At 40.1% G+C, this 15,739-nt stretch overlaps 1 protein-coding gene across 7 annotated transcripts in view; it reads left to right on the forward strand.

The window, feature by feature from the left end:
• Positions 1 to 15,739, forward strand: part of LOC150077549 (uncharacterized) — a 308,710-nt gene that overhangs the window by 99,726 nt on the left and 193,245 nt on the right. For all 7 annotated transcript variants that reach the window (XR_016547746.1, XR_016547750.1, XR_016547745.1 and 4 more), the window contains one exon: positions 12,038 to 12,245. Coding sequence is in view for 2 of the 7 variants with exons in the window: in XM_090386993.1 (XP_090243119.1) it covers positions 12,038 to 12,245 (208 nt within the window). In the remaining 5 variants the exon portion in view is untranslated. The remainder of the gene's footprint in view (positions 1 to 12,037; positions 12,246 to 15,739) is intronic.

Genomic DNA, 15,739 nt, shown 5'->3' on the forward strand with positions numbered 1-15,739 from the left:
GTGTGTGTGTGTGTGTGTGTGTGTGTGTGTGTGTGTGTGTGTGTGTGTCAGAGGGCATGGAATTCAAGAGTAATTGCCTTGATATCTCTAGTATTTGCATCCCTTCTGTGACTCACTTGAAGTTTGTTTAGCCAGATGGAGAACAATTGCCCCTGTTTGCCCTACCCAGACCACTGAGAAATAGTGATGGACATTATTGAATGATTAATAATCAGTTATTTCATAATCAAAATAATTGATTATATGCAAATTAGTTGATTATGAAATCTACAATAGTAGAGAACTATAATCATTTATTGAATTTTAATAATTGATTATATGTAAATTATTTTATTACAAAATCGATAACAGTAATGATGACTGAATGGAACTATTGTTGTTGATATGTATATATACACACACTGTCCAGCCAAAACATTATGCCATCTACCTAACGGTGGGTATGTCCTTCTCTTGCTGCCAGTATACTACCGCCACATGGTAAGGCATGGACTCTCTAAGGCTTCTGCAGGAGGTATGTTGTACCTCTTATTATGTATATCCTCTGCCATCCAAGAAGACAGTCACCATGAAGGGTTACCATGAGCATCCACCATTGGCCTGGTGTCTTCTTCTCTGTCCATTATCTTTTCGTTCTTGGAACACCTCGACTACAACACTTTGCAAACAGCTCACAAGATTCTCAGTTTCCGTAATACTGACAGTCCTTCCTTTTTCAGAGTCCTTCACATCGCATCCCTTGTCTGTGTTGAGCAAGTATTTCTTATGGACTGCATGCCATGAATCTGCAGTATTGTAATTACTTGTACTCACCATGACACTTACACCACTACATAAGGAGGAATGGCTGATTGCTAAAACATAGGGTGTGATCATAATGTTTTTTGCATGTGTGGTGTGTGTGTGTGTTATTTATATACCTATATATTAAAATTGTTTCATGTATTGGTCATGTTGCTGTGGTTGGTTTACTGTATAAAAGTTGATATATCACATTATTTGGTTTTGGTGTTTTCAGGGGAATGCCAGTCTAAATTTGTTTATAATTGGCTTATTGGCCAATACTTATGAGCATAAGTCAATGCTGTATTGGCTTTATATTTATAGTATTCAAAATTTTTAATTACATATTCCTTCCACAATACTCTTCCTCTCAATTTAGTACCCTCCCCCTTCCTTCTGTTCTCTTCATTGTTTCTCCATTATGTACTGGTTTTCATTGTATCTTCTTCTCATTAGGCTTTCCATTCTGCTGAGCTATTTTAATTTACACATCACTCAATTTACTTTATATTTATTTATATATACAGTATAACTTGACTGAAAGGAACTATTGGATGAGTGGTAACAGTACTATAATTTTAGCAGTACTATAATTTGATAACATTGGATTGAATTTCTCCACTCTTTTTCTTTTGCTGATTTTGCATATAATCGACTATGAAAATACCATAATTGATTATTTTGATTGACTTTCAATTATGCTCATCTCTGCTCAAAGATGTCTTCTAGGCTGGTTTTGCCCGGTAAAACAAGCAAGAAGAATAGCCATACAAATTTAAGTCAAAAATAAACTTCTTCTTTGCCCAACCCTAAGCCCTCTTTGGTCTCTTTCATGTGGACAGCATGACCAATTGATGGTTGTATGTTTCCATTCTGGAGTAACATTGCTTTCAGACTTAATTTTGAAGAGTCAATGAAGAGACTCTTTTCCTAAAGCAGCCCATCAACATATTACAACAGCAAAGTGATTTTTTTCAAAACAAAATATAAAGAAGGCCCTTCTTGTCAGTTGTGAAATACAGATATAGTTGTAGTATTTTGCATTTAATTCCTTCATCTTAGGTCTGTGAGGCTCGTTCCTGTTGCTTCTCACAGACATTCTTCCAGTTATGACTGCTAGAATTTTTTTTACCTGGGAGTTTAAAATGCTGATGGAGCTGATATTCATGTCTCATTTTTGAGTCAGTTGGATTGAATTCTGATGAAGTCGGCAACAATCACATCCTCTGCTTGCACCTTCACACTGGTTGGAGTTAGTAGCTTTCTTCCCATTCTTGCAATGTGCAAGGTCTGAAACACCATATGTAGTGTACTGGAGATGAACACCCAGGTGTGAACCAGCATGAGTAGGGGTCGAGGTGCATGTGTCCATATCACACAAAAGATTGCTGTGTCATGCATCACCAGACAACACTAGGTGGTAGACGACTCCGTTCGTCTGGTGCAATACTTTGCCTATTGTAGGTTGGAAGTGGTGAAACCCATGTCTAGTCTCCAGTGCTAAGCTCTGCAAACCACATATCTTCCATCATACAGTATGACCCCTCGATGTGGGCACCTGTACGTGGTGAGGGGACCTCCCAGTGATGCTGCTGGACTTCCAGAATAGCATCACTGGGATCCAACACCCACAGCCCAGGTTCCAGGCTTACATCAATGGAATCTGGCGTGTTTGCCGTGCGCTGCGACCCGTGGAAATTCGGAAAGGGGGATCCTGGTGGTTGAGGGGCCCAGCTTCAATACACCACTTTGGCCCCTGCTTCGACAAGACGGGTGGTCCTGGAAGGCCCGGCTAGGATCAATCGGCTAGTAGGCTCGCCTGCGAGGGTCAACCGTGTCAATGCCACGCCCCTACCCTCATGGTCCGAGGGACAGGATTCAGGCTGGCGGCGGTGCGGGTATAGTGTCTGGGTAGCCCTGGCGTCCCACTCCCGAGCGCATTTATTGCATGCCGGGTAGTGGGCATCCCTTTGGGCTCCGTGGTGGGTGGGGAGCCCGGGCACTGAACAAATAAAACATCTCTATGAATCCTGATAAACTTACTCCTTCGGGGGCCCCAACCCGGTCCCTATCAGAAAACAATGACAAAGACACTGATAGCAGTATTGCTAAAAAGAGGCAGCGAACCGAACTACCATCAGGGCCAGTCCCAAGGTTCTTAATCATGCATTCTACCAATGAGACACCGATTGGTAAAATGTCGCCCTTTTTTATTCAAAAAGGGTTAGATGGGTTAGCAGGTTCACCCAAATCAGTTAAAAGGCTTCGTTCTGGAGACCTTTTAATTGAAACTAAAAATGACAGGCAATCAGAACATCTACTCCGAACAACATCAATCGGAGGAATCCCTATAACTGTGACACCACACAGAACACTCAATTCATCCAGAGGTGTCATTTCGGAGTGGGACCTTCTCGACGTAACCGAGGAGGAAATCTGCTCCGAATTAAAACCACAGGGAGTCATTGCCGTCAAGAGAATCACTGCGCGAAGGGATGGAAAAATTGTTAAAACCAGGAGCGTTATCCTGACTTTTAACACTCCTAAACCTCCTGATGAGATTAAAGCTGGATACATCAACTGTTCAGTCCGTCCATACGTTCTGAACCCTTTACGGTGTTTTAAATGCCAGAAGTATGGACATTCTCAAATGGCCTGCCGTGGAGTCCTAGCATGCGCTCGATGCGGTGCAAAGGACCACGAAACAACAGCATGTTCAGCCGTAAAACCCACCTGTATTAACTGTGAAGGCGAACACCCGGCCTATTCACGAGCATGCCAGAGGTGGAAAGAAGAAAAAGAAATTCAACGGCTGAAGGCAGAGCTAAATATATCATACCAGGAGGCAAGGAAATAGGTCAAACCCCTGAATATCAACAAACCTACCTACGCCCAGAAGGTAGCAGGGAGATGTTCCGTCGGAACTCAGACGGACATGACCATTCCTCCAAAGGAGTCTTTCACTCCCATCGCGCGTTATCTCTTAAGTTCACAAAAACCTGCACAGAAGGACCAATCAGCTGCCACTCCTATATCGGTACCTCCTAATGCTCCACGAACAACAAAGATAATTATGAAAGATAAGAATAAAAAAGGGGAAGTTCCCCCTAGTACCCAAGAAAAGATGGATGTCGAGCAGAAGGAGGTACCCGAAGATTCAGTCTTGGAACTCTTTGCGGAGGAAGAAATGGACACGGGACAGCGTCCATTCTTCCCCAAAAAAGATAGACCCAAGACTGATAAAAGTAAGCCCTCAGCACCTCGGAAGCCGCCTGATGGACCCACCAAGCCAAAATAATGGCTAAATTCCTACAATGGAATTGTCGTGGATTCCGGCGAAATACAGATGACATCAAGGCCCTCCTGCAAAAGCACGAGCCAGTTTGCTTTTGCTTGCAGGAGACATACCTAAAGGCAAATGACGATCCCACGATGCATAACACCACAATTTTTCGTAAGGATAGAATTGCGGATGGCTCTGTACATGAGGGAGTGGCTATCCTTGTGGGTAACCAGACCCCAGTGCAGCCCTTACTAATTACAACTAGCATAGAGGCTGTTGCAATTCGCCTTACGGTGGGATTTTTATTAACTGTGTGCTCTATCTATTTGCCACCTGGGACTGACATCTCCGAGGCAGACCTTGATGATCTTCTAATGCAGTTGCCTCCCCCTTTCTTACTTCTCGGGGATATGAATGGACATAACACCCTGTGGGGTAGTGCTAACATCAACGGAAGGGGACGAGTCATAGAGCGTATGCTCAATGACAATGACCTTTCCCTTCTAAATACTGGAACAAACACCTTCTTCCACATGCCTACCCGTACTTTTTCTGCCATTGATCTCTCTATCTGCTCCCCTTCTCTACTCCCTTCACTCACTTGGGAGGTGGAGGAGAATCCATACGGAAGCGATCACTTCCCCGTGATAACCTTGTTACACAGTGGGAGACCATGTCTTCCTTTTAGGTTACCACGGTGGAAGATTGATCAGGCTGATTGGACTGCCTTCCAACATCAGGCAAATTTTGATCTTAGCACAGTCAGTCAAGAGGCTATCAATGATGCAGTTAAGTACATCACAGAAAATATTGTCCAAGCAGCTGCGAATGCTGTTCCAAAAACATCTGCCCGGTTTCCACCATTTCCTAAACCTTGGTGGAATTCACAATGCACAGCAGCAAAAAAGGCTCAAAACAAAGCGTGGGGGATATTCCGCCGATATCCCACCACGACCAACCTTATAACCTTTAAACGTGCACGAGCCAAAGCACGATATATCCGCCGTCAGAGTCAAAAGGAATCGTGGATCCGTTTTACATCATCTATTAACCAGTCTACCAACTCTAAGGTAGTCTGGGATAAAATCCGGAAAATGAAGGGAAAATATACATCCCACCCTTCTTCAATCCTAGATTATAATGGATGCGCTATTGCAGATCCAACTGCAATAGCCAATGCTCTTGGGGAAACATTCTCTAACATCTCCGCAACATCCTCGTACTCCCCAGAGTTCCTGGTCCTGAAACATAAACTGGAAAGAGAAGCACTTAATTTTAAGTCCAAGGGCCTTTATCCCTACAACGGGGATTTTACTATTCAGGAACTGAAAAGAGCCCTCGCTCTTTCCAAAGCAAGTGCTGTTGGACCAGATGGCATCCATTATGACATGATTAAACATCTATCACCAAAATCTATGGATTGTCTGCTCCTTCTGTATAACAGAATCTTTACTGAAGGGCAGTTTCCGGACTCCTGGCGAAAGGCAATCGTTCTTGCCTTCCCTAAGCCAGGAAAGTCCAAAAGTCACCACCAATTATCGTCCTATTGCTCTGACCAGCTGTCTGTGCAAAATCCTGGAGAGAATGGTTAATTCTCGTTTAATATGGTATCTCGAAACAAATGACCTTCTCTCCAACATCCAGTGCGGCTTCTGAAGGAACCGGTCCACTTTGGACCATCTTATCAGATTGGAAGCATCCATCCGGGATGCTTTCCTAAAACGCGAACACTTGGTGTCAGTGTTCTTTGACATGGAAAAAGCGTATGACACAACTTGGAGATTTGGCATCGTAAAAGATCTGCATAGCCTTGGCCTTAGGGGGCAACTCCCCATTTTTATTTAAAACTTTCTAGCCAATGGATCTTTCCAAGTTCGTGTGGGATCCTCACTCTCTCGTTCCTTTAGCCAAGAGGAGGGAGTACCACAGGGATCAGTTTTAAGTGTCATGCTTTTCGCCATCAAAGTAAATTCCATCACAGAACAACTTCCTCCAACCGTAAACAGTGCCCTCTATGTTGATGACTTTAGCATATTTTGTCAGTCGGGCAACATGAGGGTTATTGAAAGACAACTGCAAAAATCCATTGATCGCCTTAATTCTTGGGCACTTGCTAATGGCTTCAGGTTCTCGCCGGAGAAGGCCGTTTGCGTACACTTTTGTCGTAAGCGTAATCTTCATCCTGAACCTGAATTAAAGCTCGGACAAAATGCAATTCCAGTAGCAGCGGACACAAAATTCTTGGGACTCGTATTCGATAAAAAGCTGACCTTTCTGGATCACATCCGTCAACTCCGCACAAAGTGCAAAAGAGGGCTGAATATTCTGCGCTCTCTTTCCTCAACATCTTGGGGTGCGGATCGATGCACCCTACTATGCATCTATTGTGCACTTGTACGATCCAGAATAGATTACGGCCAGAGACAGTGTACTTCAATGGCTGGATCCTGTCCATCATCAGGCTCTCCGTATCGCTATTGGAGCATTTCGAACATCTCCCATCCAGAGCTTATACGTCGAAGCAAACGAACCACCGTTATCACTTCGACGTAAGCAGTTGTCTCTAAAGTACGCCTTAAAACTAAAATCCCTTCCAGACCATCCTACGTGGCCATTCGTTTTTGAGCCACGATGGGAAAATTTGTACAACACTCGTAAGACTGCCAATCGTCCTTTTGGTATTCGTCTCCAAGAGCTACTCAAAGAACTTAATATTAAGGTAGACAAGGTTGCCGAATCACCAAAGCAACCCTTTCCACCCTGGCATGCTCATTTCCCAACATGTGACTTGTCCCTTAGAAATTGGGGAAAGTCGGACACTCCATCGTCTGTCTACCTGCAGCTTTATTCAGCACACCGAGCTGAACATTCTGACTTCGCGCCAGTTTACACAGACGGTTCGAAGTCGGAATCATATGTCGGATCTGCTGCTGTCTTTACAGACAGCACTACATCGGAGCAGATTCCCTCTGAATGCAGCATATTTACTGCAGAGCTGCACGCAATTGAGTTAGCCTTGGATCATATTAGTGAATGCCAATACCAACGGTTCATTTTATATTCTGATTCTCTCAGCGTGTTACAGGCTTTAATATCTGTGAGATATAATCCTCATCCAGTTCTGTCTAGTATTCAGCAGAAGATTCACTCCCTCCTCGGACGTGAATATGATATCCGCTTCTGCTGGATTCCCAGCCACATTGGGATTAGGGGAAATGATTTGGCTGACGCCGCAGCCAAATCAGCAATTCCCAATAATAACTGCTGCCTGTTAGTCCCCTATACAGACTACAGGCAAATAATACATCAAAACATATACTCCCAATGGCAGGACTTGTGGAATAGACAGACTGCGAATAAATTATATCGTATAAAGCCTGTAATTGAACCGTGGCAGTCTAGTCTGCGCAGGAATCGTAAGGAGGAAGTTGTTCTAGCTCGTCTCCGCATAGGACACAGTCATCTTACACATGCTTTTCTGCTGAGGGCAGATGACTGTCCTATGTGCGAGAACTGCGGCACCATTTTAACTATTCATCATATTTTAACCGTGTGTCCACGTTTTAGACCTGAACGTGATTTTTATTTTACCGCCTTTAGTCATCTGGCTGAGCCTTATACACTCAGCCAGATTTTATCTGACAATGACCACGTGTCTGCTGTTTTTAGTTTTTTAAAATCAATAAACGTTTTTGCTTATATATAAAATTTATATTTTATTGTGATTTTCTCTTGATTTACCTTTTATACATTTGTTATATTTTTTGACATAGTGACCTAACTAATTAGGTCACTGAAAGTTTAATCTTTTATACATGACCTGGTCTTGGCGCATTATAGCCTAAGTTGCTAATGCGCCAATAAAACCCAAACCCAAACTCATACAGTATGAGTGATGAATCATGAGATTAGCATTGGACATGATGCAAGAAAGCAAGCTTATATAGCATCATCCAAAACACATGCACACACCCTTCTCATTTCACCCATCCACTTGCTCAAAATGTTTGTCTAGTTCTGCCTTGAATCTGTTTAAGCTATCAACTTCTACAACGACATATGGAAGTTTTGTTCCAGCAATCCACCACCCACTAGTTAAAGGCAAACTTCCGCACATTTATCCTACAACTCTCTTTCCTCAATTTGAATTTATGCCCTCTCAGGCAATTATTCTGAGCAAGAGGAGGAATCCCATCAGCATTGAGCATGCTCAAACCATTCAAGACTCTATACACCTCAATCAGATCACCTCGCAGGTGCCTAGTCTCCAGTCACTGTAATTTGCAAAACTTAAGCCTTTCTTCGTAAGAACAACCCTTTGTTCCATTCACTAATCTTGTTGCCCTTCTCTGTACTTGTTCCAACAGCTCTACATCCTTCCTAAAATGAAGCCTCCAGATGTATACAGTACTCAATGTGTGTCCTGACCATTGCCTTATACAAGGGGATAGTCACCTCCTTATCCCTGCTAGAAAAATTCCTGTATATCATTGAGAAAATGGTCTACTCTTGCAGACCGTCTGCACTGCTCAGAAAACTTCATATCTGCCTGCACAATTACCCCCAGGTCCTTTTCACTCTCTACCACTGTCAGTGTAGTACCACACAGTTGATATGTTACTCTGGGGTTACTCCTTCCCATATGCAGTACTTTACATTTATCAATGTTAAACTTCAGTTGCCACCTCTCAACCCATCTGCTCAACTTTTCTAGATCCTTTTGCAACAGTGTATTGTCATTAGTGTCATTAACAACCCTGCCAACCTTCGTATCTTCTGCAAACTTGGACATTAAGCCTGATATATCATCATCAATATCATTAATGAATACAGAAAACACTGAATCCCAGCGACTCCACTAATAACATTAGTCTACGAAGAGCAGTGTCCATCGATTACCACTCTGTCTTCTCCCACTCAACCATCCCTTTATCCATAGCAGAAATTTGTCTCCAATGCCACAGTGCTCTAATTTCTGCAGCAGTCTTCCATGTGCAACAGTATCAAAAGCCTTTTGAATATCCAAATGAGCATTGTGATGAAATCTAATATTCTGTACACTGAGGGTACAACTTTAAAATAGTTTTTACAGGCTGCCCACTAAACTAAATCTGTTGGTAACCTCTACAGTGTATCCAGAACAGCTAGTATATAATCTTGCTGCCTCTATTCCACAATCCAGTGCTGGAGTGTGTACAAGCAGGGTATATTGGGGGCATTGTTGAGGTCAAGTTATCTCAAGGAGCTGGTGGGTATATACTGGGTAATTTTTGTATATGTACACCACATACAAAATTTACATACAATATTTACCAAATGCATCATTAACAGTCACACTAACAGAACAAACTTCTCTGTGAAAAGATCTAAACCTCACAAAAACTTATTCATTCATTTCACAAATAAACATGGTCTCAGGTCTAATCGAAATGATGTTTATTTCCAATGTTCTAACAGTTGAAATGTGCTAAGGCTGCCAGTCCCTATTTACTTTACTGACAGAATCCCAATTATCAGTTACCTCAGCTATTATCCATCTCAGTTAGTCTAATTATTTTCTGTATGATTCCTTTCATTTCAAAAGTGATACTTGTGCATATGTCCACTCTGATATTCCTTATCAGAGATGGCCTAATTTGGAATCTCCTCTTTTTAACTTCTGTCTTAAAATCTCACCACCCCATTTTGTCAAATACATCCATTGCATCTTATCATTCTCCCAGTTCTAGTAATCACTCAAACCCTTTGCAGACAAAGTTTTCTTCATTTCTTTGAAACTGGACTTTTTGTAATCTGACTTTTTAATTGAGGTAATTTTCATCGGTGATTTTATTGTTGCAACTCCAGCTTGCTTCAGTTTTAAATTTACACTTACTGGCTGGTCGAGATTCTCAAGCCTTTGTGATTAATACTGATCTCACACAATTTGTTTATTTACCTGTTAGAATTCCATTTCATTTACTAATCCTAATTGGCGCCTCTGTAGCCAGGTGGGCAGGAGCAGCAGTGCGTAGCACACACTTCTTGATTAGACCGGGGTTCGAGCCAGTGCCCACCAAATATGGAAGATGCGGAAAGGTCAGGGAATGACCACCGCATATCCCCCGAGCAATATGGCCTTAGTTGCTAATGCTCCTAAAAACCAAATAACAACAACTAATCCTAATTGCATGCCCATTACTTCTGATCTTTTCTTTACCATTAAACTCTCAAAGTTTGCAGTCAATTTTAATGGTCTTCTAGCTATCTTAAATCACAACTTGGTGATTGTCTCTTTTACAATGGAGCCTTTCTCACATGGCCATTCTCAGCCTTTTGTTGTTTAGAATTACAAAATGTGAAATGGAATGGAGCCTTTCTCACATGGCCATTCTCAGCCTTTTGTTGTTTAGAATTACAAAATGTGAAATGGAATGATATGCATGATTTCTGTTTCTCTTTTTCTTGGCTGATTACTGTTTTAAAGTTTCCAATCACAGTGTTTGCCGTAGAGTAAGCGAAATTATTCTTTTAGGGTTCATCCCTAAAAGAAGAATCCTTTATTTTACATTCCCTTAAAATTTCATCATTTATTTTGTTTTTCCAGTAAATTGGAAAGACTGGTTTCCAATAAATTTGCTATGGCTGTTAAGTTAAGAATGTAATGTATCACAATTGACTTGTATCCAAATCTTCAGTTTGTTTTCTTTCTACACTAAAACTCTCAACAATTCAAAATAGTTATTAATCAATCCACACTTTATTATGAACAGACTAAGAGTAGAAAATTTGCTTCTTGTTCCAGTGGTAGTCAAACATTCAGGTTTCTTGCCACACTGTTTACATAATTTCAGTTCATTTTTTTTTCCTACCTCTGTTACAACGTGGTTCTGTTGTTGAACTCAGCTAAAGAGAAAGCCGACTTGCTAGCATACTACTTTTCTTCTGACTCATTTGACAACTTTGATGAAATGCATCCTGCCATATTGAATGTGCTGCACCATCACATAGTCTTCTGGTAGAAGGAAGAATTCTGAACAATCTCTGTTCCAAGAAAGCTCCAGGTCACGATGGCATTTCTCTACTGGCGCCTCCGTAGCCAGGTGGGAAGGAGCAGTAGTGCGTAGCACATGCTTCTTGATTAGACCGGGGTTCGAGCCTGTCACCACCAAATACGGAGGATGCGGAAAGGTCAGGGAATGACCACCGCATTTCCCGGAGCAATATGGCCTTAGTTGCTAATGCTCCTAAAAACCAAATAACAAACAAACGTTTCTCTACTTGCTCCCAAAATCTGTGCTCGCCCCTATTTTTTGTTGGCTTTTTACCCTTTCTTATTGCATTGGTTTTTTCCCATCCTGTTTGGAAATTTGCTCGTATGTTACTAGTTCCTGAAAAGAATAACAAATGTCCTCCCCCAGTTATTGTCCCATTGCATTTACCTCTACTCATTTCAAAGTAATTGAGAAATCCATCATTTGCCAACTTTTAAACTATCTTGTAACCTTCCATTTGATCAGTGATTGCCATTCTCAGCCTTGGAGAATGGCAATCACTGATTACTCTTGGTTACTTGTCTTTGGACAAATTTGATGGGGAAGTGTGAAACTCAAGATGTTGGCTATCGACATTTTTTTGGTTGTTGATTGTATTTAGTTCAAATCCTATCCATAGTTTTTCTGATGATATCATGCTTTCTACCAACTTGCCCTGAAACAGCTATAACTTTTTGAGTATCCACTGCCAATTCCTTAAACGATGACCTCAAGATAATTCTTAAATGGGATGAATAAAACTTAGTTACTTCAGTCCTGTCTTATTTAATGAAAATGGTGAACTTAAGTATAGTGCATGTGCAATGAGATATGCCTTGCCATCTTTCGGGCTACTTTATTCTGGATCATATTGTATGTAATTTGTCAAATACTTGGGATATTTTATAACTAATACTAATTATGATTGTTTTTTTTTTTTTTTTTTAATACTTCTCAGCTTGTACTCCAGTTCCACCAAGGCCCACACGAGCACCTCCATTACCTCCATCTGTAACACCACCGTCATCCATGTTCAAAATAGCTGATGTACTGCATTCAGAACCACATTCTACTTTAACAAAGAGTGATCCAAGTGGAGATGAAGCTACAGAGTTATATGGAGACACACTTGTTAATGAAGAATGTTCAAGACCTGTTTCTATGATGTAAGTTGAATGCTGTAATAATATTTCTAGATTCACTAATATGAGGGTGTGATTTTAAAGTTTTGAGAAACTAAACTTCTGCAGCTTCTAGAACATTCCTGATAGGCTTCTTTTGGAATAGTTCCTGTGTCATTCTAAATCATTTCCTCAGTCTTTGCAAATCTGTGCTCTTTTGAGGATGTGCTTTAAGCTTGCAACACAAGAAAAATTAGTGGGTGCTAAATCCAATGAGAATGGGCGACCATAGTTGCACTGAATGTGTAGGGACACTATCACAATGCACATTCCAATTCCCTAAAGTTCACTTTTCTAGTTGCTCTCTCGAAACAGCATTGGCATTTATCATTGCTGTTTTGAGAAAACATTTTGAACTATTTTCTATGTATTCCAGGTTCTCTGCTTTACCATGTGGGGTAAATTCTTAATTAACATTCCCATGAGTCAAAAAAAAATGTTATAAGCATCATAAGCAGATATGATTGTCTTGTTTTTTGGACCTTGGAGAAGACAAGAGTATTCTATCGAAAGAACTCGGCCTTTGTTTCTAGGTATCAGAAACTTTTCTAGGTTTCTGACACCTAGAAACAAATCATTTCAGCCATAAACATGGCTGAAATGCTTCAAATGCCCAATTCTTTGTTAAAATTGATTAACACAAATACCAATGAGAAAAAACCATAAGAGACATACTGATTTCTTATGGTTTTGTGACATTTGTGGATAGATAAATGCTGGTCTTTACCAGTCAGATCACAAACAGGAATGATTGAATCATCAGTTTTTGAACTGGAAGTATGGCTAGAGTGAGAATCATTTTAAACAAGAGATCCCTCTTTGATTTTTCAAACCACTGAAAATTCTTTGAACCACACAGCATCTTCTCCAAAAGCCATTTTTAACATTTTATGGGGTTCTGTCGTGATTTTCCCTAATCTGAAACAAAATTTGATGAAAATAAACTAATTAGTAAAATCACTCATTTTAATATTTGGCAAAACACATAACTTCTATCCAACTTGCACTTACAGTTATTTCACATAAATGGGTGATACATTATTACTATGTATAAGTGAGTTGCCCTACATGTTGCAATTTGTGATGTGCCACCTTTACAAATACAGATCCATCTCCAAACTTTTTTGATCATCAAAGATCATATAAGGAAAAAAGCTTTGCAAAGGCAGTTTTGAGCATCTGTGTATATATAAAATGTGTAACATCATTTTGTAGACAACTTTGGAAAGTTGTCTACAAAAAGACAAACCACATTCTGCTGTTACTTTTTTTTTAGTTAAAGTAACTATACTAAAAAAAACTAATAGTGCAATGTGGTTTGTTTCAGAATACTTCAAACACTTCATAACTTTTATGCTGACATGCTGAATCACTGCGATAAGGGCAAGTTGTCCTTTAATTTTTTTTTTCCAGTGATGGATAAAAGGATCATTTGTCCTGTCCTCTCCCTCACACCTTTATGAAAACCCAAACATAAAAGGTATTAGAACTTGTAGTACTTAGTATCATGCATGACTAAAGGCTGAGAAGTCAGAAGATATTTGTTTACATTCAAATTAGCCTTCAGAATTTGTTGATGATAATTTTCAGGAAATACATAGGAAGGAAGGTAAATAAGGAAGAAGAAAAGTTGGATCTGTGAGTTTTGAGTTGAACAGTGAATGGATATTGACCAATTGAGGCATTGGTTAGGACTGGTCTGGAGGAGATCAGCAGAATTACAGATGCCAATTCAAGAGAACAAATGCTAGAAAAGGCTCTCTCTTATGAGGATTCTCCGCTCTATGCATAGAGTGGAGAATCCTCATAAGAGACAGGTCATTAATTAACCTTGCTACCCTCTTTTCAATAGTCAGGGAACATGAGGAAAGTTTTAGGGACAACCACCTCAAATATGGGAACAGTATTCCGTGGTAAGTCAGATTTGGGATTGGTACTGAGTCAGTATTTTCTTGATTAGTCTTCCTCCCCACTGCTCCCGCTCCTTAAAATATTCAATATATTTTGGGTTACATTGTTTTCTTTTGTACTGGTTCGGATATGGGAAAATAATAATTTCCAGTGTCTTCACCAGTATTAAATGGGCATCTTTAATGCATTTTAATGTTATTTTACTTCACAAAATCTCTAGATATTGTTGAAATTTCATTTGAAAATATTCACAGAATTGCTTCCACGAATGAGTCTCATGTTTATTTTTATTGTCTCGTGTTTATTCCATTTAATATTTCTTCAAATACTGAAACAAAAATATCAAGAAAAATTGTTTTTGATTAAGTAAAGTCTTTTCACAACACTTGTTAAAATTACAGTGGTCAACAAAATGAAACTTTTTTCCCCATAAAAGATTTAAACATCAGATTTGAATTGATTTCAAATAAAAAGGCTGTTTATGCATGGGTAATGCACTTCCATCATTTATACTACCTAGTTAGTATGCATGCATTGTTTAATTATATCTCATATTGTGTGGCTGGAGACTAGGCACCTGCGCGGTGATCTGATTGAGGTGTATAAGTCCTTGAATGGGTTGAGCACGCTGAATTCTGATGGGATTCTTCCACTTGTTTAGATTATGAACCTAAGGGGGCATGAATTCAAATTAAGGAAAGACAGATGTAAAATAGATGTGTGGAAATTTGCCTTTAGCCAGCGAGTGGTTAATTGCTGGAACAAACTTCCATCTGTCATTGTGGAAGTTGATAGGTTAAATAAATTTAAGGAGGAACTCTACAAACATTTAGAGGGAATGGTTGTGTGAAAATTTTTTTTTTTTTTTTTTTTTTGGCTGATGCTGTATAAGCTCATACACTTGCTTTCTTGCATCACATGCTACTACTACTACCACCTTCATAATGAGTTGCCTAGGTTATCTCATATTGTGATTACTGACACTACTTTGAATAAGTAACGCTTCCTCAGTGGAGAAGACTAATGTTACTTATTCTCAGCAGATACCACCACCCATATGGCACTGTTTTGAAGCTTGTTGGCTTACTCATCGGTATACCCTGTTGCAATAGTGACAACCCAGTTATGAGAGATGCTTGATGGTGTGCATAAACAGCCTTTTCATACTCTTAGACATTTAGACAAGAAATATATTTAGATTAAACCATGCACACCATCAAGCATCTCTCATATTGTGGAGTTATACTTCATAACTGGGTTGTCACTATTGCAACAGGGTACCCGCCCACCCACTGATGAGTAAGACAACAAGCTTCGAAACGGTGCCATCTGGGTGGTGGTATCCGCTGAGAATAAGTAACATTAGTCTTCTCCACTGGTGAAGTGTTACTTATTCAAATCAGTGCAATGCCTAGGCAACTCGTTGTGAAGGTATTCACAATATGAGATATAATTAAAGTGATTCATGCATACTACATGGGTAGTAGAAATGATGGAAATGCATTACCCATGCATAAACAGTCTTTTCATACTCTTAGACATTTAGTCAAGAAATATATTTAGATTTC

Source organism: Mastigoproctus giganteus, chromosome 12 (genome assembly GCF_048544385.1).
Source record: "Mastigoproctus giganteus isolate SK-2022 chromosome 12, ASM4854438v1, whole genome shotgun sequence".
NCBI lineage: Eukaryota > Metazoa > Arthropoda > Arachnida > Uropygi > Thelyphonidae > Mastigoproctus > Mastigoproctus giganteus.